The sequence below is a fragment of the Callorhinus ursinus genome, unplaced genomic scaffold (assembly GCF_003265705.2).
Source record: "Callorhinus ursinus isolate GAN/ISIS: 27379988/994484 unplaced genomic scaffold, GSC_fseal_2.0 scaffold24, whole genome shotgun sequence".
Classification (NCBI taxonomy): domain Eukaryota; kingdom Metazoa; phylum Chordata; class Mammalia; order Carnivora; family Otariidae; genus Callorhinus; species Callorhinus ursinus.
The window spans coordinates 30,747,917-30,764,800 of NW_027397086.1; the positions used below are offsets into that span (position 1 = coordinate 30,747,917).

At 53.0% G+C, this 16,884-nt stretch overlaps 1 protein-coding gene across 1 annotated transcript in view; it reads left to right on the top strand.

Moving 5' to 3' along the window:
• Nucleotides 1–16,305, top strand: part of SHB (SH2 domain containing adaptor protein B) — a 136,021-nt gene extending 119,716 nt beyond the window's left edge. The window contains exon 6 of the mRNA XM_025888510.2: nt 15,443–16,305. Within this exon, the coding sequence (XP_025744295.1) occupies nt 15,443–15,626 (184 nt within the window). The 3' untranslated portion in view covers nt 15,627–16,305. The remainder of the gene's footprint in view (nt 1–15,442) is intronic.
• Nucleotides 16,306–16,884: the final 579 nt, after the last annotated feature.

Genomic DNA, 16,884 nt, shown 5'->3' on the forward strand with positions numbered 1-16,884 from the left:
AGAGTCGGACACCCAACTGACTGAGCCACCCGGGTGCCCCCAGAAGGAGATGTTTTAGATCACCTTGCCCAATGCCCTGTACAGATGGAGAAACTGGGACCCAGAGAGGGGAAGGAGTTGCCCACCTCCTGGCTTCCTGACCAGGCCCTGTTTTCTGGCAGCATTTGCGTCGGGCTGAGACAGGGCAGCAGCAGGGACAGGGCTGGAGCTGGGGGAGGTCTGTGTCTTTGCTCTCACTATGTGGAAGATTTCACTTCCTTTATGGGCTGATGGAGGAAAAAGGAACTTTCTGCTCAATTAGCATGCAGTGTGCCTTCTTCTAGAAGGTTTAAAGGAAATGCCACAGTTAGGAGCTGCTACTGTAGGCCAGACAGAGGCTCTCAAACGCTCCTTGCACGGACGAACTGACAACAGTGAACCTCTGAGTTCTACATATCAAACCCTCCCACCCTGGTAGTTAGCATGCGGTGCGGTGAGAAGGGCAGGAAGGATTACCTTCATCTTACACATGCAGAAACGGGGGGCTCACTCTGTCGCTGCGAGTGAAGAGCTGGGCTTTAATCAGTGCCCCCTTTCTGCTCTCTGGGACCCTCTCTGACCAGAAACCCCCAACCCTTCCCCTCCACCTGGGCCCAAGAAGCCCGGCCAGGGCCCCAGGCAAGTGTCTGTAGCCCCAGGACCACAGCCGGAGTTTCTGAGCAGGACCTGGGCCACAAAGCCATTGCCTGGCAACTTCCCCAGGGTGACGTGTAGATGGCCAGAGACCCCAGGCTCCTTCCCTCGGCTTGTGGGAATCTGAAAACATTGGGGTTTTCTGGCTCTGAAGTGACAGTGTCAGGATACATGACCCAACTTCAGAGTCCACTTTCTTCTCTGGGTCCACTCTCAAGCAGCAGAAGCTGGGGGCATCTGGGGATCTGGTGGCACAGAGGGAAGTTGTTGAGGCCAGCTCTCAAGGGACGATGGTGGCCTCCGTAGCTGGCGAGACAGGTTTTCAGAAGACCCATCTGACCATGGATGTGTCTGGAAGGCAGATCAGGGTGCAGGCTGGCTGCTGGGGGTCTGCAGGAAAGGACTAGGGCAGCAGGAGGAGAGGGGAGCACATGTCGTGGTGGGACTGATGGGGCTGAGAGAGGGCGGAGTCAGGACCTCATCCAGCTTACTGAATGACTGATGAGCGGCGGTGTCGCCAGTTGCAACATGGACCTGGGGTGGCCAGTTTTGAAAAGACCCTGGAAAACACACCCCCCCTAACTCAGCCGCACTCTGCACTGCTGCCCAGAACTCAGAGGCGAGAGGCACCTGCATTCACACTGCCAGCCTGTTCTCCAGCACTCCTGCTGGCCCGCCAGTGCCGAGCACGCCCACTGACAGGCTGGCTGTCCCCCCCCCACCAAGCCACGCATGCAGTTTTTGCTCCCCTGAGAGCTCCCTTGTCCCCCGAGTCCATTTCCAGATGGTTTTTAATTATCTCATATCAGCCCGCATAAATCTGCCCATGTGGCTCGCCCGCCAGGGGAGTCTTTCCAACTGCCCGTCGGTCGCCAGGAAACCTCTCGCACCCCCGGACAGCTTCTCTGAGGCACTGGGTGGTTTCTCCAAATGAGAAAAACATTTCTTTCCAATCATATTTCTGACATCTTGTTAATATGACTTGTTTAATAATATTTTTGCAAAAGCCATCTGGGAATGGCTTGGTTGGGGACTTGGGGCGGGCATATGGGTGCTGCGGGGACCGGCCATGGTGACAGATAAAGACCTCGCATCTGCCGTCAGCGAAGGGGCAGCAGCATGGAGAAGGATGCAGCGGGGGCCCAGAAGCCCTGGGTCTGAATCCCCCACTGCTGCCCCCTGCGTGATGGTCACCCAGCAGGTGGCTTCACGGCTCCCAGCCTCCTGAGCCTCCAGGCTCAGGAACACGGTGGGAGGAAGGAAAGCTCTCTGTCAACTCAGAGGCTGTGCTAATGCAGGTGGGATTATTTGCAGAGCTTCTGTGCTTGCCCCAGGAAAGGATTGTGGTCTTACTTTGCTCCTAGCTAGGTAAATAACTCGAAGGCCCCCTGAGGAAATAACGATTAGCCCCCACTTAGAGGCATTTGGCAGGACTTGAAGCAAATAGCTTCGTACAGTAAAATCCCAAGATGTGGGATGGCTGTTCCCTGACCTTCAGGCCCTTAAAGTCAGAAGGGTCTTGAATCATCAGGGTCAAGACCCTGGCTTTGGGATGGGAGAGGCAGGCCCAGGAAGGGAAAAAGACCTCCCCAGAGTCCTGTGGCAAGTCGCTGGCAGAGCCCAGGTACTGTCACCCTCTGAGCCCCACAGCGCTATATTTTCTTCTCCCATTTTCTGCATAAGCGTTCTTGGTATTTGAGGCAGATTTATAAAAGCGGGTGTCAGATTTTATAGCTCTCGTCTTTGCTCCCACAGTTGAAAGGTTAAAACTATAAACATGATGTTTTGCTGTGTACGAGTGTGTGTGCGGTGTCACACTCACAGATATGCACACCCTTCCACTTTGCTGGGGCGGAGGCCTCCCCACCCCGGTTCTTTGTGCCTCAGACCTTTGTCCTGGGAGCTTCCCGAGTGAGCGGCCACTGTCTGCTTTCCAGCCAGGGGTGATTTCTGCCGCTTTTAATGCCTTTTTTCCTTCTTTTTAATATTACTTCACCCAGGAGGAATATCAGAAACAATTGGTTTGGCAAAGCCAGCTTATTAGAAATGCTTTAATTAGAACTTTTTTTCCCCCTGTTTTCCTTTTGAACGTGCACACGCTGCTCATGGTCCCAGGCAGCATGGGAACCAGCCTGCCATGTTTCAGCAGACTTTCAGGGCAGGGCCAACAAACAAGTCAGCTAGGGCTGTCAATGCTGTGATCCCACTGTGCTCCAGGCCTTTAACTGGGCAGGGAGACAAAGGCACGTTAGACTCTAAGCTGGTAGTCTGGGCAAGGGGACAAGCAGGCAGGTGAGTGCTGTGATATAGGGAGATGTGGCAGAGAATAAGTGGAGGAGGAAGGAAGTTAAGTTTGACCAGGGGCATCTTGGAAGCCTTCCTGGAGGAGTTGGCATTGGATCAGGGCTGTGGAGGATGATTTTTTTTATTGAGAAGTAACAGCAAGGTAGAAGGATAGTTAATTAAGTTTGGGATTGGAGGAGAGGTCTCTGCAGTATCCCTTCTTACTCTGGTCCCAGCTGGAGTTTTCAATTGTCCCTACCATGTGAGCCCTCGGACTCCCCAACCCCAGCCCAGGGGAACAACACTATTATGGACAGACATGCCTTAGAAACTCTGAAGTCCCGTCAGCTCTCTCTGGCTCGTCATAGCATCCCCACTTCGCCCTCAAGGAAACAGGCTCAGCAAGACATGGCACTTCCCTGTGGCCACGCCAGCATTCCGCATTCCCAGGTCTTCGTTCTTTTGATCTCCCACTTTGCCAGAGGGCGGACTGTGTGCCTGTCCTCTCCACTTGACACTGAAGGTGTATAGCGCACCCAAGCTGGATGTAGCGTCCCAGGGAGAAATGCGTTTACACAGTGCCCAGCAGGCTCTTTGCAGTCCCAGGTACCTAGGAGAAGTTGATTGGAAGAGGCCTCTGCAGAGTGTCCTCTGAGGCAGGCAGAATTATACCAACAACTGATGAAAAATGCGGGACGGGAGAGGGGTTCTGACACCATGAGAGCCAGTGATCTGGGCACACCCAAATTTCAGACCCACAGTCTTCAAATGTTAGCATAATCCTGCTTGGACTTCATACTTTGGGGCCAGAAAAATACCTTTTCTGTCTTGAATTGTTCTAATCTTAACCAAAAAGTATGTATGAAGAAATAGGGTGGACTGTTTTACTTTTGTGGGAGTTGTGCTTAAAAGCAATCAGTTCCATATAGTAAGTAACTTTTTGGAACCCAATTACTTGCAGCCATGCTGAAAAAAACTGTAATTAATGTGGTCAAATCCTAGCCAAATAATAAAATGAAAGCTTTGTTGTGTATCAAGGCAGAAATCAATTTCATTAGGGAGCAAAGAGCTGGAGATTTAATTTTGAGAAAATTCTCCACCCTGTGGGCAGAGGTTGTCAAGAAGCTGCCAGAATGAATGCGCAACACCAGAGGACTCACCCTCCAGAGCCCAGATTACTGAGGGCTGACTGACCTTTCAAAATTGCATTTGCAAACCTTCTGAGTATAGCCAAAGCCAGTGGGCTTTTGCTTCTTAATGTTCTTGGACCTGGTGCTCCTTTTGGTTTTGGTCAGGAAGTGAATGTTATCTTCACCTGATAACACTTGGCATGTCTGAAAGATCCTTTCCTTTGGAACTTGGGAGGACGTGGCCTCAGGAGGTCAGCAGACACCAGAAAGGAGATTAGCAAAGACCTAGGGTGTCCACATTGATGATGGGGTCATATTCAGACAGCAGGACTGAGGGCAAAGCTGGAAAGACCCACCAGGGACAATGCCAGTTGCAAGACCCAGTGCATGAGAGATAGTGAACAGCAGGTGTGACCAGGATGGGAAAGGACAGGAGATTCTGCCCTGTGAGGACAACTGGAGAGAGAGAGCAGCCCCGGGTCTGTTCCTGCTTCTTCTGTCTTCTGAGGGGCTCTCCTGGGGTGGAAGGAATGGCTGTGGCCTGCAGGAACCGGAGCTTGGAGCTGAGGCTATGGTCAGTGAGCTGCACTAAGTCCAAGAAAGACTTTCCCATGGTCAGAGCCATCAAAGTTTGGAAGGGGTTGGCTCGGTAGGGAGTAAGCTCCCCAGTGCTGAGGGTAAGGGACAAAAGCTGGACACTAAATGTTGTGAATATTACAAAGGTGTTTCCATCATGGGATAGAAGTAGAATGGGGTCCTGAAACCTGAATGTACATCCGAATCTCAGCATATTAAAAGCAGATCTGATTCTAGGGACACCTGGGTGGCTCAGTTGGTCAAACATCTGACTTTTGGATCAGGTCATGATCTCATGGGTCGTGGGATCAAGCCCCACATCGGGCTTCATGCTCGGTGGGGAGTCTGCTTGAAAGATTCTCTCCCTCTGCCCCTCCCCCCATCAAAACAAATAAGTAAATCTTAAAAAAAAAAAAAAAGACAGATCTGGTTCCAAAGAGGCCCAGGGAGCCTCAGGTTTAACAAGTCTCGAGGGACTGTGATGTGGGCATTCTGAGGCACGTTTGAGAAACATATACTCTTCTTCCAGCCCTGGGACTCTGGGGCATCTGTAAGGAAGGTGAGTCCTTTTGTTTCATATCCAAGTAGTCATTCCTTCTTCATCATGTGGTGTGAGCTTCTCCTATGTGCCAAGCTTCAAGGGTTTACAGGTTTGCATGACCTCAGGGGTCCTCTAGTCCTGTCCCTTCATTGTAGAGATGGGGAAACTGAGGCCTGAGAGGGCAGGAGCCAGGGCTGGGACCAGGTTCCTGATGTCTAGTACCAAGCTCTTTTCACTTGCTTTCAGTGGACTTCAGGGAACATTGAAAACTACTCCCCATTTCACAGATGAAGAAACCAAGGCCCAGATTCCAAGGACTGTTGGGAGTTTTTCCACTGAGAAGCACTGTCATTTATATGATTTGCAAAGGCCCTTGGCCAGGATGTTTGGGTGGCTTGCAGTCAACCGTGTGCCTTTGAAATTACAGAGAGGAGAAAACTACCCTCAGGTTAGGTGCAGGGTCACTGAGCAGATGGATCTCTTTTAACTTTCAGTCTTTAAAGACCCCGTTGGATTTTCTTTCTTTACTTTTTTTTTCTTTTTTGAAGCAAAACTGTAAGTTGGATTAGGTGCTTTGTGGGCAAGTCCCTTCCTTGCTGTGCTAATGGATGCCCTCTGTCAGTAAGCAAGGGAAGCCCCCACCAGGACAGGAGTTGGGTTGGGAGGATAGTAGGGGCCAAGCCCATGATTTAAGGAGAAGGATGCGATTCAGGGTGTGGATGATTGCTGCTTCCCTCCTCCTCTCTGACCCCTCCCAAATCCTCACCCTCCACTTTGCCTTACCCCATCCCTGCCGACAAGAGCCTATAAAGGCTACTGGTGGTGGCCAAGCATCCCTACACCTGATGGCATGGGGGTGGGTATGGGGGAATTCCAGCTGCTGATTCACTGGGGACTTAGAACAAACCTCCACCCCCTCTGGGCCTCTCAATCATCTGTAAAATGAGGGCAGAGAACCAAATAGTCTCAAAAGCCTCTGCTTGGTATCTGTCTGCCTCAGAAATGGTGAATACAGAGCAATACACATCATAGGTACTTAATAAATACCACAGATCATGTATGACCAGTATTTTTTTTCAAGATTTTATTTTAGAGAGAGCCCTAAAGAGCACAAGTGGGGGGAGGGGCAGAGAGAGAGGGAAAAGCAGACTCCCCGCTGAGCAGGGAGCCCAGTGTGGGGCCCAATCCCAGAACTCTGGGATCATGACCTGAGCCGAAGGCAGATGTTTAACCAACTGAGCCACACAGGTGCCCTTGACCAGTATTTTTTAAGCACAGAAGTTTCTTTCCTCATCTTTCCTATTCTGTTTTCATGTGGACCCCTGTGTGTAACAATGTGCTTTTGAGAGTGCTATGAAATACCACTTGATGTTTGGGGAAATTGATGTCAGGGAAGTATACCCTTCCCAGTGTCACCCAGTGATAGAGCTGGGGCCAGAACCTAGGCCTCCTACCCTAGCCGGGTAGGCTGCCCAGCTGGAGGAGGTGGTCCTGCAGCCAGGAGTCTGCCTGGCCATCCATGGCTTCTAGGCTGCCAACATGGCAATGAACGGATAGACCAGACAGACGGGAAGACACATTCACTGCTCAGCCCAGACCGCATGGAGCCAGCAAGACAAACCAGATGGGCAGTAACTTGTACACAGCTCCTGCAGAGCGGGTGGAAACAAAGCCATGTCAGAACCCCGAGCCTCAGCACCTGCCAAACTTGCTCATGCACTGCCCAGCTCAGACAGCCCTTGCAGGGGATAGGGGGATGAAAGCTCCATTCCACAGATGCAGAAGCTGAGGCCGAGGGAGCCACAGCTCGGGGTGGCAGGAGAGGGACTCAGACACGGGTCTGGAGGACCCTGAGTCCACAGGCGGTGGTTCCTTCAGGAGCTGTCCTGCTTTCCTTGTGCCCCTCCAAGTCCTCTCCTCGGCCGCTGGTGCTCACCCCCACAGCTGCCTTTGCCCACCACCTGCCTGGTCCCTGTTCCAGAGCTTCCTTCAGGCTGGCATGTCCCCCTGATCTGCTGGTTGCGGGGGAGGGGGGCGGTGGTTGGGCCTTGAAACAGCTTGGAGCCCTTTGCAGCCAAGCTGTTTGGCCAGTTCTGTGTTGCGTCTCAAGCCCTCAAATGTGGAGCCAGACAACCTAACCTTTATCAGGCATTCACACTTCACTCACAAGGACGTTCTCACTTACCCTCATAACTACTGTGGGGGGGGACTCTCATTATTCCCATTTCATAGATGCAGATTTTTAGGCACTGGAAAATAGTGAGTGTGGGCTTTAACCTGTTGCCGCTGGAAGTTGGGGCTGGACGATTCTTTGTTGTAGGGGCTGTCCTATGCGTTGTAGGGTTTTGAGCAGCACCCTGGGCTTCCACCTAGATGCCAGCAGCACCTGAGTTTCCAGGCATTGCCGGATACCCCCAGAAGGTGTAAACTCACCTCGGTGGAGAATCACTGCCCCGAGCAGAGTGTGGACTGGGGAGGGCTTGTCCTGGCAGATGGAGCCCACTCTGGGCTGAATGCATTCTGTCCATCTGTGGGCACAGGCGTTAGGACTGCTTTTGTCATTGTGCTGTCCCTAAGCCTGCGGATCTGCTATGCCCAGCGCTCTATTGGTCTTGCATGAGGGTAGACATCCTGCCCTGCCTTAGTCCTCCCGCCTGCTGCTGGGGTGGCCCCCACCCACCTAGAGATGTCCCTCACTGGCTTGAGAACTTTAGTGCCAGAGAGACCTCCTCCACCCTTTCCAATGGAGACACTGGGATTTGCCCAGCCAATGACATCAATGGGATCAGAGTTTGAACTCAGGCCGGTCTGACTTCGGTCCAGCCACCCCGCCAACCCCACCTGTCCTAAACACAGAAAGGCATTCGAGTTCCTGGAAAAGTCCTCACTTAGAAGTAAAAGGGGAGGGCGCCTGGGTGGCTCAGTTGGTTGAGCGACTGCCTTCGGCTCAGGTCATGATCCCGGAGTCCTGGGATCGAGTCCCACATCAGGCTCCCGGCTCAGCGGGGAGCCTGCTTCTCCCTCTGACCCTTTCCCCTCTCATGCTGTTTCTCTCTCTCTCTCAAATAAATAAATAAAATCTTTTAAAAAAAATAGAAGTAAAAGGGGAAACCAAACAAAACAGTCTACACCGTCTTGCCCCTTTCCAAAGCTCTCACATTTCATACATGTCACCCCCACCCCTGCGCCTCCACCCCTCCTCCTGCAGTCTTCATGTATGCTTGGCTGAGCCTGAGGACCGCTGGGAATATTGAACAAGGGGCCTGCAAAAGTCACCTGGCCTGACCCCCAGGCATTATTACCCTCCTGCTTTCACACCTCCAGTAATGGGAGGCTCACTCTCTTGTCAGCCTTGATCCTTCAGATCCTCCTGTCTAAACGTTGTTAGTCTTCTCCTGAGAAAATTGCCCAAAATGGATTCATTTTGGCCTTCCTGCTGCTTTGTATGGCACAAAGCAAACCTTATGCCTCTCCATGTTTGCTAGGAGAGGCACCTGCCACCTCTCCTGCTTGCAGATGGCTGTTTGTCATGATTTACTGAAGGGCCTCACCCTGAGCCACCCGCTTAGAGCTTGAGAAATGCCCAGGCGGCCCAGGAAGCCTAATCGCTGCTGATGCATTTATTGAAAGTCTAATTATTTGGTTGTAAATCAAGTCGTTGAGCTCAGCAGCATTTACATTTAGACGTTTGTTCGCCATAACTTGGCACGTGCATCTTAGGCTTATCACTGAAGGATATTTCGGAAGGCAGTGGGCGGCATGCAGGTATTTGCCAGGTGACTTTTTAAGCCCCTTCCCCCAGCTCCCTTGACTCCTAGACCATGTCAGCTGGAGGGAGCCTCCAGTCCTCCGGCTCCATGCAGTGCAGTTGGAGACCCCCATCACACGGGTAGAAGAGCTCACGTCCTGGCCCTTGGGCTCAGAACACCCTCATGTCCCCTTGCTGTGACCCGGGCAGCTTGCTTCTCCCTCCAGCCCTTGGTCTTGTCATCTGTGCCATGGCTGTCATGCAGGTAATGCCAGCCCTTGCAGCATCTTGCTGAAGCCACAGATCGGTCCAGTTGTGGACTGAGGGGGACTGTTAACACTGTCGTACATCTTTGTGTGCCCGGCTCTGGGCCCTTTGCTGGAGGGTCCCAGCATCTGCGGATGCTAGCCTGCACACAGTAGGCCCTCGGGAGATGGCAGCCAGGTTCCTGTCCCCTGAGACACTTGAGTTCTGAGTATTTCTCTCCCACCTGGCCCAGGGCTCTCACAGCATGTTTCTCTGGAGTAGCTACACACTGCTCACAGGTATGGTGACAAGAATTTCTGTGTAGACACATACCCAGCAACAGATCCAGTCCTGCTGGAGGTCAAAGAGAAGGTAGGAGGGGAGCAGACGTTCTGAATCACAGAGCCGTCTATCTGAGGTATCTTACCTTGCAGAGGCAGCATTGCCAACCGCCGGGTGGAGTTAGGGCAGGAACGCCTTTTTGCAGGCCCCTCGGTGGCCACGATGGTAGGAGGTACCTTGCCATGGTCACCCTCCAGGCCGGCTCCCTCACCCAGGGTCGCAACAGATCAGCGTTAGGGGCCAGGTGTTTTGTTTTGGGTTTTTTTTTTTTTTTAAGAATTTTATTTGAGAGAGAGTGAGAGTGAGAGATCACAGAGGGAGAAGCAGACTCGCCGCTGAGCAGGGAGCCAGACGTGGGGCTCGATCCCACGACCCTGAGATCATGACCCGAGCTGAAGGCAGACGCTTAACCAGCTGAGCCGCCCAGGCGCCCTATCTACCCCCGCATTGATTCAGCACAAACATCTGTGTCCGTCTCTGCCCCAACAGAGGCCTGGGCTCTGCGGGTGAACACTGGTTAGCGTTGTGCTCACGGAGGGCAGGGGAACTGCAACAATTCATCCCCTGATGAACTGATTGTTGAGGGTATTTCAAATGCCCAGGAAGACCATGGCTTTAGGAGGGAACTTGTCTTCTGTTTGTGTCTCCTATTTTCTTTAGGCCTGGGCAGGGGGCACTGGCTGGCTCAGTCGCCCCTGGAAGGATTTCTTATAGAAACTGGGGGAAAGAGGGGCTTGACCCATTCTTCCTTGTGACCTCCCTCAGGGAAGACTTCTCTTTCTGACCTCTGGGTGCTCCTCATGGCTCTGCCCCTCTCTAAGCTTGCTCAGCTGGTCCTCACTGGCTGTCCTAGCTTTTCCAACAGAGCAGCTACTGTATCCGGCCTTGGGGGTGGTAGTTTCTACCCTAGCTGGGCCACACTGAGGGACAGGGCAGGACAGCCACCGGCCTGCCCTCAGGAGCTTACAGTCCAGAGGGGAGGATATGTAGGGCCTCGTTGCTGGCTCAGGACAGACCCTCAGTAGATAGCTGATGGCTGGATGGATAGTGGACGGATGGACCAAGTACACAGCTGTGGGCCAGGTAGGTGCCGAGGGCCCGGAGGGAAGTAAAGCTGGCCTACTGAGGAACGTCACAATGAACAGACAGGATGCTTGACCTCAGGAGCTCACAGAGCTGCAGGGAACCCACGTCTCAAGGCAGAAGGAGTCCAAAGGCCCACCTAGACACCTGGATCCATCTGGTTTGGTGGCTGAGCAGGGGAAGATGAGGCTGCAGTGGTAGCTTCAGATCCCTGAATGCTTACCTCAGACTAAGAAGAGAACGTAGGCTTTAGAGTTGGACAGCCATAGTGAAATCCCAGCCCCACCACGTCCTGTGGAACTTGGCATCGGTTTTCCCATCTGTAAACAGTGGTAGTTACACCAGCTTAGCATTGCTGTGGGCTTACGTGAGCTAACACATAGCACCGGCTCAGCTGCATGCCTGGTGCACACTGGGGGTGTGAGCGGCATGGGTCGCCTCCCTTATGCGGTGGCACTGGGGAGCCTTGGTTGGCTCTGAGCCAAGGGACAGCATTCTGGGAATCTCTGTCAAGGGAGCCGTTCCCCAACCACCTTTCAGCAGAGGGGAACCAGAGCTCCTTGCTGTGTGCGGATTCCTGTAACCAGGTCCTACATGCTAGTCCCAAAAGGCAATTTCCTTGCCTTCTCCTGCATAAATATTATATGCAAGTATTTTTAAGTCATTTCATCATGAAAAGAAGCGATTTAACATAACTATTACTCAGAATTCTTCATGAAATATGCATCAGGCAATTAGGTCTAAAAGCGAGAGGTGAGGCCTTGTACCCTGCTTGGGCCGGCAGCTGCGGGCTGAGTGATGTTTTATTAAAGCCCATGATTATGAGACGAGGTGGGGCCTGTTATTAGGCCCGGCACACCAGGCACGTTTGATAATCCTGGTGATGAGGAGGTGCTTTTTGTGATGTTAATGAGCGATCTAAACGCAGTGACAGCCCCAGCACCCCCAGCCTCCACCAGCCATACATGACTCATTAGACAGGTCAGCCACCAGAGACACCCCTAATTGTGACTTTGCTCTCAGAAGACGTCCTATCAAAGGAGGCAGGACTGATGCAGGAGCCTGGTGGCGGCAGCAGCCTATCCAAGCTCCCTGGGGACCAGTGCCCTCCCAGAAGTGATGATGGGGAGGTGGCACGGCCTGGGAACTGGCCCACGCGGTCCTGGATGCAAGGGCTCTGGGTTCTGGCTGTAGCTACAGCCCACCTTGCTGTGTGCCTTGGGCCAGAGTGTTGCTCTCTCCAACCTCAGTTTCCTCCCAAGTTCCTCAAGAGGGTGACGGGAGATGGTCCCCAGGCGGCTTCTAGCTCCAGAAGCTCTGTCCAGAGCAGGCACAGCATCCCCGGGCATGCTCGTCATCTGATGCACACTATGTTCTCCCTAGAAATTCTCATTTTTTTCTCTTCTCATGCTACACGTCTTCTGTGCTGAGTTAGGAGTCATTAAAGCCATCCCTTCCCAGCTGTTTAAAACTTTAGCTAGTATTGGGTAACATCTCACTCGTGGGGACCTTGTGGATCACCGATCAGCATGTATTATTATAACACATTAAAAAAAAATAACACATTTCTTGGGTGTGTGTTGACAAGGTTTTACCTGGCCTTTTCGTGAGTCAGAGTTTGACAGATTGTCTCAAAAAGCAAGCCTGCTCACCTTTCAAGGCCTGCCAACCCCATGTAATGGGTCACCACCCTGACCCCATAGCTGGGAGCTTCAGCAGTCAGGACAGGCCATCCCCAATGCTTGGGATGACCTTTCCGTGCCAACCCTGTCCCATCTGGCCCACCATCAGCTCTGTGGGTTAAGCACCTGCGGACTGAGGCCAGAGTTGAGGAGTCTCTTGTGCAGGGTCAAATGTCTCTCCCCTACCACCTTGCCTGGCCTCATGTGGAACGCAAAGGGCTAAGTAGGATTCTTGCTTAGATCCGGATGGTACTGAGGTCAGGAGCATGGACCCTGGGAAAGGCCCAGCAAGGAGGGGAGCAGCCCCACTGCTGATTGCTGTGTGAGGCTGGGTTGGCCACCTTCTGTCTAAGCCTCGGGGCTCAGCATACAGCCTGGATCACAGAAGTGCTCAGGAAACATGGACTGTGCCGACCATTCGGGCCAGTGTCCCGTGAGAATAAGACGGGGCCATGGGCAGCAGTGGAATGGGGCATGAGGCTGCCTCCAGGCGCCTTTTTGCAGGACGCCTTCACAGAGTGGGCAACAGCTTATGCTTATACACGTGGAATCCAGGACCTTAGGCCCAGAAGCACCCTCAGAGGTCATCCAGTTAGCCTGTCCCACAGATCAGTGGATGCAGGGACAGAGCCCAGCACCCCCAAAGGACTGCCTCAGGTCCAGCGAACCATGCGGCTTCTTCTGTCTCTGGCTCTGTCAGCTGTCCTCATCATCCCTGCCCACTTCCCTTGCTGCATGTTTTAAGAACGGCCACTATAAAAACGTCCCATTAAACCATATGAGTTACTTTCCTAACCTCCTTAAAAATTAAATCCGCTCTTCCTGCAACTTCCTACCTGCGTTGTGGGCACAGCTGTGACATTCTGACTGGGCCTGCGGCGAACACATCCTACGCTTTGCACCCCAGCTCTAGATGTGTGACAGTCGTTAAAGCCCAGTGGTCTGGCACCCAAAACATCGCCCCGTGTGAGCCACTCACACAGAGACGCACGACCGTCCCACCACACCCGCTCTGCTCCGCCGCTCACCTGCTCCAGCCCGCGCTCTGCCCCGTCACACCACTTCTCCAGGTGTCACACCCCTTCTCCAGGTGAAGGAGCTGAGCGCTTTGTAACTAGTCCCAGTTTCCTTCGCCACACAATTTCAGCACTTCGTTCAAGCAATTCCCGTCCTTTCCAGGCTGGCCCAGCTCTGTGCTCTCTCCAGTGTGGTGGGTAGCTAGTCTTCACCTAAGTGGGGTTGTACCTTTTTCACGTGATGCACACCGCTTCCTTTTAACAGCTGAAGCAAGCACGCCTCCTGCTTCGCAGATGTGTTGAGGCAATTCTCCAATGAAATGACCCTTCACTGAGGAGCAGAACTTGCCACAGGCTCTGTAATTAGAACATTGTCAGCCTTAAAAAATCTTGATTTAAATTTTAGTTCTTTACAGGAATTATTCTCTCTTGAAACATAATTGCTCTCGGAACGATTTCCTTTAAGCTGAGGGTGACATCTCTAAATACATTATTATGAGCAGATGTATTGCTCAGTGCCCGCACTTCATTAAGCATTTGCTCTGCCATTTGAAAATGGTCCTGGAGTCCAAATTGACACATTAATAGAGCAGGCGCTGGTGAGCATGGGGAGCCCAGTCCTGCCTGGAAAAGATGTGTGTGAGCCCTCCACTGCCCCTGTGGGAGCTGCTGGAGCAAGAGAGCTGGAGCTGAGAAGCCTGCAAACTTGTGTCCACATGGAGCTCAGCCTCGGTGTCCCGGAAGCCAGGCCCCCAGGGCTGCTCACAAGTTCTCAGTGCCAAGGGACAGGGTCTAGAGAAGGCAGCAGGAGGTCAGAGTCCCAGCTCTCTCACTAAGTGACAAACATGAGGTAAATTGGACTGTGCTTTGGAAACCAGGCATCAGCAGATGTGGCAGCAACACATCATAAAAGGCCAGGCTTGGAGCTGAGTGGGCAGGGAAAAGGCGGCTTGGACAAAGGCAGATTGACAGAGGAGTGATCGATCCGATGTGGCCAGAGACCTGGGGGGGAAGTGGGAGGGGTCTGCTATGGCCAGGCGGAAGCAGTGTGGCCATTGCTATCCAAGAACTATGCCACCCCAGTGTGCTGATGTAGCTAGCAGGCTGCATGAGGCACAGGGACTGGGCCCTGCTCTGGGGAACTCTCAGGAATTAGGAAGATAAATAAGTAATTGCAGTTCAACCAAGTAAGTGCTGATGGAGGCATGAGTATGCTCAATGCAGTCAGAGGAAGAAAGGAGCCCTACTTGTGGGAGCCTGGAAGACTTCCTGGTAGAGGAAACAATCGGGTTGGGCTTTGGAGGAGGAGGCCAAGTTCACTGAGCAGACGGAGGAAGCCCAGAGAAGAGAGTGCCTGCATAGGGGCAGAGCTGGGGGAAGAACACAGGTTCTCACCACGTTCCATTGGCTAAAACTAGTTACATGTTTGCAATGGCTGCAAGGGAGACTGGGAAATGTAGTCCCTGGCTGGGCCACCCCTTCCTAGTGACAGTAAGTACTATGGAAAGGGGAGCATCAATTTTTGGAAAACAGCTCGCCTGTCATCCCTGCCACACTGTTTCCTCATCTGTAAACTGGGGGTGATGACCTGTCCTGCACGCTTGTCAGGGAATTGGGAACTTACACATACATTGCACCTGTCATGCAAGCCTTAAATACTTGTGTGTATCAGCAATAGGAAGAGGAGCCGAGTCTGGGGGTTTGTTTTCCTTTTTTTTTTTCTTTTTCTTTTTCTTTTTTTTTCAAAGACTTTATTTATTTATTTGACAGAGAGAGACAGTGAGAGAGGGAACACAAGCAGGGGGGTGGGAGAGGGAGAAGCAGGCTTCCCGCTGAGCAGGGAGCCCGATGCGGGGCTCGATCCCAGGACCCCGGGACCACGACCTGAGCTGAAGGCAGATGCCCAACGACTGAGCCACCCAGGCGCCCCTGGGGGGTTGTTTTCCTGAGGAAGCCTCCAGAAGCTCTCGGGGTCCAGAAGACTCTCCAGCAGTGTTTGTTGCTGGTTCCTAGTCCGTGCTGGGCTTGGGGGAGCTGAGGTGCAGCTACATTTCATCTGGGCTTGAGCAGCATGGCTGTTTGTCACTCTGCAGATCCTAATAACCTCCGTGTTTTATTCACAGGAGCAACCAGGGCTTTATGCACATGAAACTGGCCAAAACCAAAGAGAAGTACGTTCTGGGTCAGAACAGCCCCCCGTTCGACAGCGTCCCGGAAGTCATCCACTACTATACCACCAGAAAGCTGCCCATCAAAGGGGCCGAGCACTTGTCCCTCCTCTACCCAGTGGCCGTGCGGACCCTCTGAGCCGACCAGCCCCACGCAGCTCCGTGACAGGGCCCAGACTTGGAGGAGCCAGAGGCCCCCGGCCACCAGCCTGGCCGCTGTTGCGGGCTGCGTCCGATCTGTCGTGTGTATGGTACTAGCACACCACTGCATGTCTCTAGAATGCTGTTGCCGCTCACGGGGGCTGGAGAAAGCCTGGATAAAGACAGGAGGACAGCCAGTGCGCCAGCCCAGCCCCCCACCCCCACCCCCTCCTTGAGTTTCTGTGAATTAAAATATTTGCAAACCCAAAGAGATGCCTTCCAGGGTGAACAAAGGAGAGCAGCTCCAGAGGGGCGAGGGGCGGGGCGGGAGCTCCCTGGGTTGCAGCTCTTTGTTCTCCAGCTGTCACGAATTCACACCTGTGGGAGGGGGCACAGTTTCCCACCAGGGCCCCGTTGGTGCTGGGTGACAAGTGTGGGTGCTCTGAGAGCCCAGAAGACCCCAGGAGTCCCGCCTCCCCTCTGGTGTGTGTGTACGTGTGAGTATGAGCACATAGGTGAGAGAACATGGTCACACACAGATGTGAGTAAGCCCACTAATCCACTTTTAGTCACTTCAGTGTAATCATTAGGAGATCTTCAAGGAATCATTGTGCAGTCACAAAGAGGATTCAATTATTTATGAATAGGGTGTGTAAATAAAATAGTCATTTAATATATATTCTTATCCTTTTTTTTTTTTTTTTAATATACTACAGAGGGTCTCTGAGGGGGAGCACTGCTGGTTTCATTCCCAGAGCAGGGTATGTCTCTGGGCACGTGTGGTATGACAGGCCCTGGGGAGGGAGCGGGGGCAGAGCCCTCAGCTCAGGGCTGAGGCAGTCAGTGGAGCAGAGGGGTTTTCTTTGCCCCCTGAGAGCCAACCTGTGGGAAGGTGCAGCCATGCCCTGCATTCAGGCTCCAGCAGAGGTAGCCTCGGGTGCTGACCCACCGGCCAAGCTCTCCCTTCTGCCTACCGCAGACCAGTGATGGCAGGTCTGCATAGCACCCAGCGGTCCACAAAGGGCTCCTCCATCATCTGGTCAGTGCCACCCTGTGAGGCATTTAACGTGGGGAAAGGGTGGCACCGAGAGGGAAAGTAATCTGTGCAAAGTAATAAGCAGAAGAGGCTCTTGAGCCCAGACTGGCAGGCTCCAAGGCCAGTGCTTGGCTCTCCATGGCCTCGCTGTTACCCTGCTCCTGGGGGAAGACAAATCCTGACCTCCTGGGGGCCCTGGAGTTCTCTTGCTCATCCACAC